At 42.9% G+C, this 15771-nt stretch overlaps 1 protein-coding gene across 12 annotated transcripts in view; it reads left to right on the top strand.

The window, feature by feature from the left end:
- Nucleotides 1–15771, top strand: part of slc8a2b (solute carrier family 8 member 2b) — a 50055-nt gene that overhangs the window by 6547 nt on the left and 27737 nt on the right. For 4 of the 12 annotated variants that reach the window (XM_008283045.1, XM_008283046.1, XM_008283047.1 and 1 more), the window contains exons 2-8: nucleotides 97–234; nucleotides 1493–1720; nucleotides 2700–2915; nucleotides 3072–3095; nucleotides 9442–9567; nucleotides 9776–9974; nucleotides 10846–10976. In XM_008283045.1, the coding sequence (XP_008281267.1) occupies nucleotides 97–234; nucleotides 1493–1720; nucleotides 2700–2915; nucleotides 3072–3095; nucleotides 9442–9567; nucleotides 9776–9974; nucleotides 10846–10976 (1062 nt within the window). Of the gene's footprint in view, nucleotides 1–96; nucleotides 235–1492; nucleotides 1721–2699; nucleotides 3096–7000; nucleotides 7016–9441; nucleotides 9568–9775; nucleotides 9975–10845; nucleotides 10977–15771 lie in introns of all 12 variants that reach the window. The other 8 variants (XM_008283051.1, XM_008283050.1, XM_008283041.1 and 5 more) reach the window with 6 other exon arrangements.

The raw sequence follows: 15771 nt of genomic DNA, 5'->3' as shown, positions 1-15771 counted from the left end.
CAGGTGGGATGGATTTGATCAGTCTCAGGTGCAGTAACGAGGTTCTGTGTGTGTGTGTGTGTGTGTGTGTGTGTGTGTGTGTGTTTGTGGCGACAGGAGAAGGAGGTGACCATCACCATGCCCAACGGAGAAACGTCGGTGGCGACGGTCCGGATCTGGAACGAGACGGTGTCCAACCTGACGCTCATGGCTCTGGGCTCCAGCGCTCCGGAGATCCTGCTGTCCGTCATAGAGGTGAACACACACACACACACACACACACACACACACACACACACAGCGTACAAGTCCTGTAGCTGCAGCTGTGGTGCTTTTATTCTGTGCTGTATATGTTTGTATCGTCCGGTGCAGCTTCAGACTCGGTGACTCACTGAGCTGCTTCCTATGAACTTATCCCGCCTGCAGTTGATGGTTTAAGTGAAGCCAAATGCGATATATTTTGTACATGGTATATTTATACACTGCATATTTTTTTGTTTTGTTTTTATATTCTGTATATTTTTATTTTATTTATTTTTTTGACATTTTTACACAATATATATTTTGTACATGGTATATTTATACACTGCATATTTTTTTGTTTTGTTTTTATATTCTGTATATTATTATTATTTTTTTGACATTTTTGCACAATGTATATTTTGAACACATTTTTTTTGTAATTTTAAATTACATATTTTCTTTTGTATTTTTTTTTATTTTAGCACGTGGTATATTTTTGCGTTACTTTATTTGTTTTACAGTTTTCACATTGTATATTTTTGCTTTTTTTCTTTTACATTTTATACTGTTTATTTTGTACACTGTATATTTTTACATAGCTTAGTTTATTTTGTTTTTTTACATATTAGCACACTGTATATTTTTACATTGCATATATTTTTTTTTTTTTTACATTTTTACATACTGTATATTTATACTTTTTTATATACTGTATGTGTTTTCCACAGAATATTTTTACATAGCATAGATTTTTTTAAATATATATTTTAGCACACTGTATTGTTTTTTAATGTATTTGTTTCATAAGTCTTTGTAGTATGTTTTAACACCACTTTGAATAGATTCTGTACTCAGATGTTGGTATGTTCAGTGTGAGATGTGTGGTCGCTGCTCTCACAACATCATTTTCTCCAAAGAATCAATAAAGTACCTATAATACCGGTTATCAGTACCTACGCTGGTAATTAGGTTCTGATTGACTCAGAGGGTTTTTTATTTGTTGTTTAAACTCTTACTAGATCCCACATGGTGAGATCGTAGTCACAACTCTAGACGTGAGCAGGACGTTTATTAACACATGAACACATTTAGATCAGAAGTCACTGCACGTCTGAAGATTCATTCACCAACGAGCCTTTAAGCTACAACAGTCTGCTTGATAAACATGAAGCTGGTTTATTAATTTAAAAGCAGAGCAGCAACTAACCGTAGTAATGACGGCCATTCATCACCCGTGTCTCCGTCCGTCCTCCTCTCTGAACCTCTGCAGGTGTGCGGTCATAACTTCGCGGCGGGTCAGCTCGGACCAGGAACCATCGTTGGCAGCGCCGCCTTCAACATGTTTGTGATCATCGGCATCTGTGTGTGGACGATCCCCAACGGAGAGACCCGCAAGATCAAGCACCTGCGGGTGTTCTTCATCACCGCCTTCTGGAGCATCTTCGCCTACATCTGGCTCTACCTCATCCTGTCCGTCATGTCGCCGGGCGTCGTGGAGGTGAGGAGGCGGCGCAGAGAGAGACGGAGGCAGCTGTGATGAAGCATGGTAGTTTGACCTCAGGTAGAACTGAACAGTGCAGTCAGACAGCTGAGGTGAGACGGGGAGCTGCATCGTTGTGCTAAATGTCTCTCATAGGGAGACGTGTTGGGAGGAAGGCTGCTCAAGAAATACTTCATTCTTTATGAATTATCACTCAGAACTCTCCGGTTTTCCTCCAGTGTTGCTTTTCTCCCAGCAGTAGTGGCATTATAGTCCACATGTAAACCCAAACATGACTGACTGGTGTGTGGGAGACTGTGTTTACTGTAAACAGTAAACAACAGAAGTGATTCAGGTCTCGTTCAGTCTCACATAGCAAATAATTCAACAGTGCACCACCTCTCAAAAACTGCTTTACTCCTCAGTTGAACAGCAGATTATTATATTAGACGTATGTACAGGTCCCTATGGTAGAAACAAAGGCAACTAAAGGGCCTGATTGTATGGACGTGGTTGTAAAATGAGCTGTGAACAGAAGGAAGAAACATCCAAAGCACCAACTCACATATAAATATATATAAATAAGAACAAAGTGAAACGAACAACCTGGACAAGTTTGTGTCCTGACTTGAATCCAGTAAAACAACAACACAGACTGGCAGAACATCTCTGCAGACGTTTGGTTTCAGGAGGATAAAGGCTGAAGGACTGAAGATAGAAAACAACAGATTAGAGTCTCACTCATGAAGGATTCACCTTCTTTTGTTGCACAGAGTTCCGTCTGTATTTTTATTATAGCAAACTAACAACTGTTCTTTTTTGTTTGACATCAGAGCAAATACCAGCTCTTCAACTTGGAAGTAATCTGATTACTGTGAGCTGGACAAGTCGACCATGTCTCCTCCTAACCCCACCTGCTGGTGCTGATCATGTTCATGCGTTGCTCCAGAACAACGTTCAGCCCCAGTGAGGATGAAGCTGTGTTCTTGTGTTCCAGGTGTGGGAGGCCCTGGTGACTCTGCTCTACTTCCCCGTCTGCGTCATCCTGGCCTGGATCGCCGACCGCCGCCTGCTCTTCTACAAGTACATGGGCAAGCGTTACCGCGCCGACAAGCGCCATGGTATCGTCGTGGAGACCGAGGGGGACCTGACGCCCAACAAGGGCGGCATGGAGATGATCATCGACGGCAAGCTGCCGCCGCGAGGGGGCGCCGTGGTTCCCGCCGAGAACTGCGGAGGCGGGGCTCAGGACGGCATGGCGGGCGCCGCCACCAACAACGTCGGCGCGGCGGCGGGAGCCATGGCAACGGGAATCGGGGGCAACCTGCCCAACTCCAACAGCACGATGGTGAACGTGGACAACAGCAAGGAGCTGGACGAGAGCCGCAAAGAGGTGAGAACGTATTTACCAACAAACACTGAAGTAGTGTCCGATTAGGAGCTTCTTCCTCGGTTCTGTGGCCGTCAGACATCAGACTGCATCAGAACCAGTCAGCCTCCATGTTGGCACTTTGGTTTGACACAAAACGTTGAGCTGATCCCGTCATCACATGTTGTCCAGAAGCTTTTGTTTGTGATGGAAATTCTGGTGAGCAGTTGGAAGCAGGTGAATGAAACCGACTCCTACGAGGAAAACTCAGGAAGGTTTTAAAAGCAGCTGTTTACTGATGAGAGTTCTGACTCAGCAGAACGTGGGTCCAAAGCCGCCGCTGGTCGTGAGTTTCACGCAGCGTTCTCGTCCCTTTCCATGATCTCTGTGTTGCTGTTTGCTCCTGGAAGCGACAGCAGTAACCTCACACGATGAAAACAGCTTTTCCACGTGTCAAACCTGATTCTATCACAGCTGCAGGACCAGAACCGCTCGTGAACAAACCTCAGAAAGGCCCAGACTCCCTCCTGAAGGACTCTGATGCCTCATGATGATCCATTTTCTGTCCGTCAGAGCTGATTTGTCGTTTCTTTCTGCTCAGGCAGCAGCAGTGACATTGACTCGAACACTTTTCTGATCTCTACCACTTCACAGCAGCTCGTCTGACATGTCGGTAATAAACCTCTGGAAGAACCACAAACTGCTAGAAAACAGCTTTAGTGGGTCCAGTGACTCCTGTGAGCTCCTTAGAGTTAAAGTAAAGACAGGTTTCTACTCCAGGGAACCGATGGTCAGGTTATATTTCTCTTTTTATCGGTAAAAGTTGTTTTTTTGTGGTGAAAAATATAAAAGAAAAGCTTCCACGTCCCCCCAATGTTCCACCAAAACTAGTTTCTACCGACACAGCAGCTGTTCTTAGCACCGGCAGAGACGATTTATTTAAAGAAACACAAACAGGTGTTTTGATGATGAGGTGCAGTCAGACCGCTCTACACTTCAGATGGATTCACTGATTCTTTAGTGGAGAAGTTTGTGACGTTACAGCAGCAAAGAGAATTGAGCAAACATTAAAGGAACATTAGCTCTAAAAAGGAGTGCTGCTTTCCTGTGTTTTGTGTACATAGATGGCTCAGGAACAAGAAGAATAGACGAATTACAAGTCTGCATTTGGAAATACAAGTAGAGTGACGACACTGGCTTTGGCTGGATGTGTTTCTTCTTCTCGTCGTCTCCAGTCTGTTGATTTTTCTGGGTTTGTTGTTGAGAGACAAGCTGTGAGACGTCACTGTAGCCAGGTGATGTTTAAACCTTGTTCAGACTTTGTACATTTGTACAGTTTAGGGCCCTGAATATTTTCAGAAATGGACACAGAACTCCCACTCTCACTACCACAGAAAGCAGGAGGAGGAGTAAGGCGCTCCTTCTGTCCGATAGCCTACAGGTGGCCTTTGGGCAGGTGGAGCACCTGTTTAGTCTCCTGACCAGGGTTACGTGAAGCCATGACTTGCGGGGGGATGGATGACTGTACAAGCAGATTCAGTTAAAGTGAATATGTGGTTGTAGAATCCCAAAGCTGGCCAGAGGAATCCATAGATCAATGGCCAGGGTTACAAGTCCAGTATGGACACTGCAGCTGAAGACCGCTTCAGTATTTACTCCTGGTACGATCATGACCTCCAGTCGATGTCGGTTTAAGCTCAATGATGTGAAAGAAGCCTTCAGGGAAGGAGCTTCACCCGGTAGGGAGCTTCATGTGCCACAAACCCGATCGTAATCCAGCAACTGTAGGCAGACTGGAAGCAAGGACGACGAAAACTGCAGCCTGGAACATACATACAGACTCTGATGCAACCTGGAAGCTTGACTAAAACTACACCAAGAAATACTGAAGCATCATTTCAGACGTCTGGGTTCATGGATGACATCAGATGGGCGGTCCATCCATCCATCCATCATCTCTACACCTTCATCCTCACTGGGGTCATGGGGGGCTGGAGTCTATCCCAGCTGACTCAGGGTGAAGGCAGGTTCACCTGGACAGGTAACCAGTCTATCACAGGGCTACACTTAGAGACAGACAACCAAGCACACTCACATTCACACCTACGGACAATTTACAATCACCAATTAACCTCAGCATGTTTCTGGACTGTGGGAGGAAGTCGGAGAACCCGGAGAGAACCCACGCTGCACGGGGAGAACATGGAGACTCCACACAGAAAGATCCTGGGTGTCCTCACCGGGACGCGAACCGACGACCTTCTAGCTGTGAGGCAACGATGCTAACCACTGCCCCACCGTGCAGCCCCAGATGGGAAGTGTGAAACAGATATCAGACGTAGAGCAGCAATGACAAGAACAGCGTTTATGGAAATGAAAAATATTCTGACAAACAAGAAAATAACAACTGGAGAACTCTCATCTGTTCTGATGTACGGATGTGAATCTTGGAACATAAATAATAATAATAATAATAATTTACAGACGCATGTTACGTACATCTCATACAGACAGAATGAGCAATGAAGATGTTTTGAAATTATTAAGCACTAATTATACGCTGATGAACAAAATCAGGAAACACAAGCAACATTTTTTGGACACATCAGAAGGAAAGAGACACTGGAATATATTGTCACGACTGGAAAAGTTAATGGGAAGAGATGACGAGGCAGAAAACTGACATCATGGCTACACACGGACAACAACTCAGAAAGCAAAAGATCGGATCAGATGGAGAGAAGTGATCGCTACGCTGAACGGCACTGGATTGAATGTTGGGCTGCACCAAAAAAGTTTAATTTTTTAACCTGATTACATTTTGGTTTAACTTTATGTTGCAAAACAACCTGTGAAACTAACATAGAAAGAAGATTTGTGAGCTGGTTTGAGAGGAAAATAAGTTTCTCAGAGAAACTTTGAGGACAGACTCCACAGAGTGAAATGAAACTTTATTGATCCCAGAGGAGAAATCCAGCAGATCTAAGAAGTGAAATCACCTTTAACAGCTTCAACTTCAAAGTGTTGAGCGCGTTAAAGCATCTCTCATTATAGTTTTATAATTATGTTTGAAATATGTCGTTCTGTATAACGAGCTCTTTTACTTTTAGCACGTCGTTGCTGAGCTGCACCGTAAAGTTGGACTTTTTAAACCTGATTAAATTGCGGTTGAAGTTTGTGTTAAAACTAGATTTAAAATGAAGAACGACTGCATTTTTGAGGTAAATGGAGCAAAAATAATCAAGTTTCTCAAAGAAAGTTTAAGGACAGACTCCACTGAAATAGAATAAAATGATGTTTGATTGACCCCAGAGGAGAAATGACCCAACAAGAAGTTTAATCACCTCTAACCTTAAAAGCAATAATCGTTTTAAGGACTTTGACTTTATTTTGATGCTCACACTCATATTAGTTTCACTGACATGCCTTGTACTTGTCAGAGAGTATTTCTACGCTGTGCCGCTGCTGCTTTTAGTTAAACACTACGTCTGGGTCCTTGTTCTGGAACCAGCAGGACGTTCTTTTTATGTTCGAGCTGCTAACGGAGCACAGATGGAGGCCAGGAGCTCATTTGATGCACTCGCCTCCTTTATTGTGTGTTTTTTTTCCAGATAGAAGCAGCACCTGTCGTGATTTAATAATTCTCCCACGCTTTTTGGTCGACCTGAAGAGACGGTAGCCGGTTAGCATCTCGTCGGTTTGTGTTCAGCGTCAAACTGCTCACAGTCAGAAAACGAGCCGAGTTTTTAATCCATGCACGAGCTGCAGAATCTAAACTCACCCGGAGACGCTGCTGTCGCTGCGTTTTGTCGTCCGTAATCTCATTTCCAGTGTTTTCTGTGAGAAATGCAGTTAACCCAGAAAACAGAATTTGTGCTCTTGTGGTTCTGACGTGATTGGAGCAGAAACAACGAAGGATTTTCCTGCAGGAGACACGAGAAGAAGTTTTAGATAAAAGTGACGAATGGCTTCGGTTTAGATTTCCATTTGTTGACGTGAAGCAGGCTTTGTATCTGGTTTTATGTCACTGTTACCTCAGAAAACAGGCAACATGTAGCTGAAATATCTGCCCTTCAACCAGCTGATCGGTCGATTGAAGGAGTGAAGCTGTTCTTACCTGGATGGAGGATTTCATCTACGGACTGTATTATTAATATTTACAAGAAATGGAAGAAATGCGACACATTTAAGAGGACGGAGACATAAACGTGAGGTTTGACAGACAAAATATGAAAATAAAGAGAGTCAGAGAGGAAAAATGAGTCTCTGAGTTAAACCAGTAGAGCAGAAATAGACGACAGTGGATCATTAATCCACACTTTGGTTCCAGATTCTGTAACAATCAGGTTGAAATTGATGCAAGCTTGGTTTATGACAAACAGAAACTCTTCTTTTGGGCTAAATGTGAGCCAAAAAGATCAACTTTATTGATCCCTCACTATGGAAACGTACGTATTACAGCCACTAGATATGAATGAGGCATAAAAGAAGCAAGAAAAGAAATGCTTAAGTACAAATAAAGCTGTAATAACGACTGTGTACCTGCGTTATCGATGTACATACGGATATGTACACTCTGGTTGTACTGGTGCACTTTCTTCCAGTCTTTTAATATCTCATCTCGGAAGGTTTCAAACTGTTTTCCAACCTAAAAATAAGGTAAAGAGTCAGACGTTTGCAGCGATGTGGGCGCCTCCTTGTGTCTTAACAATTAAAAAGTTAGTAAACGTCTATAAGCACCATTATTCCTCCACAGTGTACCTGTAGCCTCCGTCAGTCTCTGGAGTTGTGAAGCAACCAAACCCACCTACACAGCGTCTCAGAGTCTCTTTGTGGCGTCTCAGCAGAGATGAAACCTGCTATTATCCTGCATTGTACCGTTCTGTAGCGTTCTCATAGAAGCCGGTAAAAACTGCGGCCTCGACCCCCGAAGGTTAAACTCTGCTCAGCTCGTAGTCGTGCCATAAACGGTTTTCAGCCGGTTGCTGAATGACTTCACTCCCGCGGAGTGCGTTCGGCTGCTCAGTCGTGGGCAGACAGCGAGAGGAAGCTGCAGGTTTGTTGAATTAAAGCGCCGCCGACACTTTGAGGAGTCCTTCAGCGTCTCCTCCGTCATCGACTCGCAGGAATCCACAGAACAGAAGATCCATTCACTCGCTCTAAACGAACACACAAAGACTCGCCAAAGCTGTGTTTCTGGGAGATTTATCATCGTTTTTGTTCATTTATTGTGTGAAATGGCTGCTTCAGTGCGTTAATAGTGTTATTATGGATTCCCAGCATCATGCTTGTGTTTAAACATAAAACTAGATGTGAAAACACTCGTCAGCGGAGTCATTTTAAAACGTACGCTGCTTCTTTTTTTGTGTGTTTGTCCTTGTACACCTCAAAAACGGAAGCTCGTATTCATTCTGAAGTAAATGAAAGCAAATGCATTCAAAGACATGACTGTGATTAATTGTATTCAGTTAAAACTTCATCTCTACATCTGCCAAGTGTCTCCTGAAGTGACTGAGAACGAGCCTTTATTGTTTCACTTGCTGCCGATGCTGTGTGACAGGAAGTTAAATCTGAAGCTCGGTGTGTGTTTTTGTCCAGGGGGAGACATAAAAGTAGAAAGTGAAAGTTCTCACCTCACTCCCAAATCTAAAGTCTGATTTATCAACCAGCAGGATGATTTATTATTTAGCACAGCGGCAATAACTGTCAGCAAAAAGGGAAAACATACAAATCATTGCACCTGCATTTGGAGTTACGCTCTGTTTCACCTGCAGTCTCTTTGAAATGAGTAATTCTGGTATTATATAGTATCTACAAGAGTTAAATCAAACCGCATCCTAATAAAAAAAGACACAATCAGTTTCTAAAATACACTTAAATCCACTCAAACATGCAGATATGGTAGCAGTAATATATGCTGAAGGCAGAAGAAGACCACTGAGACTGTGATGGTTTATCATATTAATCCATGGAACAAGTGGAGCATCTCAGTCAGTTTATGTTTTTCTGACCGTCTTTAAGTGCTTGAAAGTCTGACCAGATGTTTTCTGAATCCCGTGAAATGCTCTGAAATGCACTGAAGCTGTTTGTGTGACTGTTTTACGTCGGAGGAGTGTTTAATTTTGTTTTTTTTAACTTTTTTTTAACCTAAAGAGACGTTTTTTTTCAGTCACTCTGCAAAAGTTGCAAATGTTTGGAGCTCATTTAATCCAGGCAGTGATTCTGTTGTCGAGCTGGAAGCTAGAATCGCTCCATCTGGCCTCTTCTGGCAGAAAGCGACAAGAATCCAGACCCTCCCCGAGTCGAGTGTTTGTGTCGACCGTGGATTGTTTGTGTGGATGTCTGAAGTGTGTCTGCGTCTCTGCTGCAGGTGATTCGGATCCTGAAGGAGCTGAAGCAGAAGTATCCGGACAAGGAGCTGGACCAGCTGGTGGAGCTGGCCAACTACTACGCACTGCTGCACCAGCAGAAGAGCAGAGCCTTCTACCGCATACAGGTAACACACACACACACACACACACACACACACACACAGCCCCTGAGGTGAACACACCGGGACACACAAACCCACAACAGGACACAAGGTAGTTCAAGGACTTTGTGTTTCTGCAGCTCATGATGAAACAGGCTGCAAAGGTTCAGACAGCACGAGTCCGTTCACAATCTAAAGAGAGATCTGACGCGGTGTTAACGTCTCCCTCCAGGCGACCCGGATGATGATCGGAGCGGGGAACGTCCTGAAGAAGCACGCCGCCGACCACGCCCGCCGGACGGCCGTCACCGACGAGGAGGCGCCGGAGGACGAGGACGACCTGGCCATCTGCAGCCGCATCTCCTTCGAGAGCGCCCACAGCCAGTGCATGGAGAACTGTGGAGTCCTGACGCTGGCCGTGGTCTGCCAAGGTACCGATCCGTCACATGATGAGATGAAAGAGGCCAGACGGAGGCGCTAGTAAAGCATAAAATCTTTATTCTCTTCATATTAAGGCTCCTATTGAACATTTCTCATGTCTTTGATCAGCTCCAGTCACTTTTTTCTGCTCTGAACTCGACCCAACAAGCAGAAGTGCAGCTCAGAGACGAGCTGTAGGAGCTCAGTTAAAGTACTGATCAAAGAAGTACTCAGATACATGATAATACTCATCATTTAGTGTTTTTAAATTACAGTAAGGTTAATGAAACCCAAAATGTAAATGTCATTTCCACCCAAACAGTACTGGAGCGAGCGGTTATGGTTTAAAAAGGTTTATTCTGCTCAAAATACTATTTTCTGTCCCAGTGCTTGTAATTTTAAAGATTCATACCATCCAAGTACTACTTTATATAAAACAATTTATAGTTTTAGAGTTTTATTTCACCCTAAATACTACTTTATAACAAAGGAGATGACTTTAAAGTTTTCTTTTTTCAGTTAAACTACAAGTAAACGTGAACATCTTCCTAACAGTTACAACTTTTAACAATAATTGGTGAATTTTGATCTGATATTTTGTTCAGTTTGGTTCCTGTCACATCCACTAGCATTTATACTTTATGACCTCTACTGCAGCCACAACCGGGGAGCTGTCACGTCGGACATTTTAACATAAACTCTGTAACTCTTGATCTCTATTTGAGATTTTCAGACCTAAGTACATTCTGTATTTACATTTCCAGCTGTACCTGTCTTGTGTTGACGAGCAGCAGTTAAATCATTAACAACAGAATACAAACATCACGGCTTCAGTGTGTCCATCCATCAGTGGTGTTGTTCTGTTCTGCTGCTGCTGTCCAGGCGGTCTGGGAGAGAACACGTTCTACGTGGACTACAGAACGGAAGACGGTTCCGCCAACGCCGGGTCCGACTACGAGTACAGCGAAGGAACGCTGGTGTTCAAACCCGGAGAGACTCGCAGAGAGATCAAGGTGGGTTCAGGAAGCAGCAGGTCGTTTCCTCTGGTTGTGTTTGAAATCAGCTTTTATACGTTTGAGGCCAAAGTGTCGTAAAACATGCAGCAGAAATCTAAATGTGCAGCAGGAGGACTTGGTTGCTGCAGTGATTAAAAAAAAAAACTGTCCAATTAGTCGACTTCGTCCCACAATGAATCAGAATCCTTTAACGTCATCATACCAAAAAAAAGTACAAGGAAATTGGATGTAGTCCCATTCAGTGCAAAGAACTATAAATTACCAAACTGTGCAAGATTAAAGCAAGATGTTTGTAGAGCCTGTAGACGTATATAAAAAATAAATAAGTGACAATAGGTACAAAATGGATTCAAACATGTGAGTATTTACAGCAGCAGTGAGGAACGAGGTAACCTGATTACACCTGAGGACATGTGACACTGCAAACGGAGAGAGTACTTGTCAGTGGACTCACAGGAACGGTGGTGGGAATGGAACATATTGGTGAGTTCAGAGTGGTTATGGATCTGGGGAACAAACAGTTTTTTAGTCTGTTGGTTCTTGACCTGATGCACCTGCAGCCCGAGAGCAACAGGTCAGACGTATGGGACCCAGGATGTGAGCTGCCTTGATGATGTTCTTGCCCGACTGAGGCAGCGGGAGGCGTTGCACCGCTGGAACGTCACAATACCAACATCACACAACTACAGACGTGTGGCTTCAGTACGCTGCTTCATTACAGGCTAAGGGATCTTTTTTTGGTTATATTTTACTCTTTAGGCGAACATTATTACTGTGACTTACGCTACTGTATGAGTAGAATAACACACGAGACACAAGATCATTTTTAACGGATTTGTTTTGGCCTTTTTGCCTTTATTATTATAAAGGACAGTGAAGAGAGAGAAACAGGAAAGTGGAGGTGAAGGACTTGCAGCAAAGAGCCATGAGCAGGATTTGAACCCATGGCCGCTGCATCAGGGCGCATTTAAATAGAAATACTGTCAGTCGGTTTGATGAAAAGACACCGAGTTTGATCAAAAGTAACAGAAATAGACAGAAAACGAGTTCAAACTTAAAGTGCAGCAGCAGTACGCAGCCTTTCTAGAGCAGAAGTGTTGCTACACGTCAGCCACGCTGTTGTTTACTGAGTTAATTAGAGTAATAAATAATTTAACAATACTCTTTAAAAGGAACATTAATTGTTCCCAGAAAAAGGAACCAGAGGAGGTTTCTGTTGAATGCTTCAGGTCAGTTTGACATTTTCAGTATTTCACCTCCAAACAAGGAGTCCGTAAACATAACCATGAAATGCTTCTTCTGCTCTTTAGTTGTGGATAAATGTTGTGTTTTAGAGCTTCAAGCTGCTACAGTCCAGACAGTGAAGTGTGAAGCGGTGTCCCACAGGGCTTTGCAATAAGATATGATGGAAACGTTTCCTTATAAGTAAATATAATAAAAGAAATAACAGTGAAGCAGAGATTGTAAAGGCTGAAATGAAGTGAGCATAGTTGTTTTAGGTTTAAACAGTTTGTCAACAAGCCAACAGCAGCTGTTTCCTGAAGTTTTCCGTCATTCTCTGGTTGTTTTTTTAAGATAATTGTGCAGGTTTGCTGATTTTTTCTGTTTTCTGTCGTTTAGTCTGAACATCTTTGTTATCAACAGAATAAAACATTTGAAACCGTCACTCTCAGCTTCAGGAAGCTGTTGGTCACATGTTTCTAAACGCTAAATGAGCTCGTGTTTAGTTTCTTCTGCTGTGTTCAGAGTTTAGCCGAACACAAACGAGACGGACCGACTCTGCTCCTCGTCCCAATAATCAGGTCTGAGACTCTGACAGGACGAGAATCCTGCCGGTAAAATATTCATCCCAGATTTTTGGAGACGGGATGAAACTTTAATGATGCCTGTGGGGAAACCGTTCGCCGGCCCGTCGCGCTCGTCGTGAAACAGACGAGCTCTGAGCTCGACGCGGCCTTTGTTGAAATAAAAGCACATTTACACACAATGAGCTACCTGCTGCAGGAGGAGCTCTGCACTTATTGAACTTCGCCGAGGCGCAGAAACACACTGCAGGCTGCTGAACGACCTGCTGCAAAGTCTGGAAAGCTTTCTGAGGAGATCAAAGCGAGGAGAGATGATGAGATTCATAATGAAGGTCCCAGCAGGAGAGACAGACAGAGGCTGAGAAGCAGATGCTGAGACTCAAGAAGACGACAGAGAAACTGTGTCGGGCTGAATGTGCTGCTGCTGGATGGACGTTACCTGATGAGTGACTGGATAGACCAGAAAAACTACAACATATAAACTCCTCAGCTGAAAATCTGAGCTGGAACTCAACATCTTCTGAGCTTAAAATGTGAAAAACTACTTGACAGGCTTTCACTTTTGCCTTTTAACTTCCTTTTGATGTGATTTAGTTACACAAGTGCAGCTAAAACTGTTGGTCACATGAAAACTACTGATGCGATCAATCACTGCTGGTTGTTTTCAACCACGTTTCTAGATTAGTTTGTTAATTAATTATTGCTTTAATTGACAATTTGAAGATACATCAGTTGTTTACAGGAGCTCTAATCAATAGATATTAGAATAAATGTGTATTATGATGGATGAAATGACTCCGTATCGTGTTAAATTAGTGAAATTTAAAGACTTCACAGCGTCTCTAATCTCATAGTTTTGGTTTTGTGGTCGTGAACTTTAGTGAGAAAGAGAATTGAACTTAAATGAGCTTCTTCAGTTGGTGATTCAATTAAGTTCATCCAAGTTAAGTTACATCTACTTAAATCATTTGAATCAATTAGTTCCACTTAATTAGAGTGAATGAAGTGTTTTCTTCACTCAAACATAAAATATGAAACAGGATTTTATCATTAGACTACCTGTTCATTCCTTTTCTTTACTCTGGAAGAGAAACAAGCTCTGAAGGAACGTGGACGTCGGATGTGCGACGCTAAACCGGATTTTCACTCTTTGACTGAAATTAGAATCATTTTAAAGGAAGTGTGAAGTCAAGTTGATAGAATCCAGGATCGTGAACTGCAATCACCAGAAAGATAAATGAACCAGACGTCCATGCAGCTGAAAAACACGTTTTGTGATGTTTTGGTTTGTTTCTCGACGACTCTTTCAACAGATGAGAAACCACTGAGCAGCAGATATAAACAAAGGTGATGATTGTGTGGCTCAACATTCAGATGTTTCCTCTGATTTGCTGTAGATGCGCTTCTGTCCCACCACTGAAACACATCTTTCGTCTACGAGACCTGGTTGTTTAAAGAACTTATTTCCAAAGTTCTGACGTCTTTAGAGGAAAGACTGATGGAGAATTCAACCTCGTGCTGATGACAGCTGGACCCAGTTTACATGTGTTTGGACTCTAACGTTAATTAAAAGTGAAGTAAAATGTACTTTTTGACAGTTTTATGGTCAGTTCTACATCACAGCTATTGTCCCAGTAAAAAAAAAAAAAAGAATTTAAATAGGATAGAACCTCATGTTGACTGAAACACAATCTGATATCAGACATGAATCAGTTTAACATCTTCAGTATCACACACACACACACAGACACACACACACACACACACACACACACACACACACACACAGTGGAAATATAATAATACTTTAAACAATACTTCAGAGAGACTTAAATGAAATGAATTAAATGTCCGTTTTGTCTCCTTTAAAGACTTCAAACAAGGAGCAAAGAATAAAGGATCCTCATTACCATGTAGAGAAAGAGCCGTGATAATGAGGTGTTTTTGTGTTTAAGCAGATGATTAAATGTCCGTTTTTCAAAGTTCAGAAACTGTCTTCAAACGACCGAACAGTCGTTTTGAGTCTGATCTGAAGAGAAGCGTTCAGACTCCTCCGTCTCTGATTACAAATGTTCACAAACTTTTTCTTTCCTCCTGCAATCTGAACTCGGGATCAAACGGCGTGGTGAAGATTTGGAATATTATTTTTTAAAGCGCGCCACGCCGTGTGAATTTAAAGCGTACGGGACGAGTGCACGAAGTAAAGCCGAGTAATCTCTGCTTAAACCCAGAGCCTGCAGAGATCAAAGGGGGCGTGAGGGCAGGAAGTGGAGCGACGGCCTGCAGAGCGGCAGAAAAGAGCATCGACCAATCAACAAACCGGTCCGTCAGCCGGACAGAGACGCTCAGAGTCTCACAAAGGTCCCCGTCGTCTGATTGCAGAACAGTCAGATGAGCAGCAGGGAGTCGAGTGAAACCGAAATATGCCACCGCTGCTCGAGTCCACTTTGATCACTGAGAGGCTGATTAACAGAATGAAAGAGTCGTGATTGTAACGACACTCATTCATTTAAGTTGTGAAAGAGGGTTTGTCTCGTCTCTCCTTCGAGTTATTAATCAGCTCGTCTAATTCACGAGTTTATTTCAGTCTAATTAATGTAAATGAAGACAGCCTGCAGACGGTGCATTAGTTTGAACAAAACACAGCTGCAGTTGTATAAAATGCAAGATGTTGCTTCAAACTGGCTGAAAATACCAACGTTGGCAGAACTTATGTCAGAGCCTCTGGGATTTAGAGTTTCACCTTTTATGTGGAGGATGAAGGAACGCCTTGGAGTTGATTCACTCACTCGTCACATCTGGTTTCAAAAAACCAAGATGGTGACGGTTGAATTACCCCGTGGGGATAATAAAGACTCCTTGAACCTCCTTGAATCTGAAAATTCCAAAATTGAAGTTTTATAACCAAATCCACCAACCAATGGGTGTCCATCTTTTAAATACAAACTATGCTACTGACGCTTACACCTGACTAGAGAAGTCTGATA

This window comes from Stegastes partitus, unplaced genomic scaffold (genome assembly GCF_000690725.1).
Source record: "Stegastes partitus isolate 25-593 unplaced genomic scaffold, Stegastes_partitus-1.0.2 Scaffold296, whole genome shotgun sequence".
NCBI lineage: Eukaryota > Metazoa > Chordata > Actinopteri > Pomacentridae > Stegastes > Stegastes partitus.
Note: the sequence above shows the minus strand (reverse complement) of the source record. Positions and strands in the feature narration are given on the sequence as shown.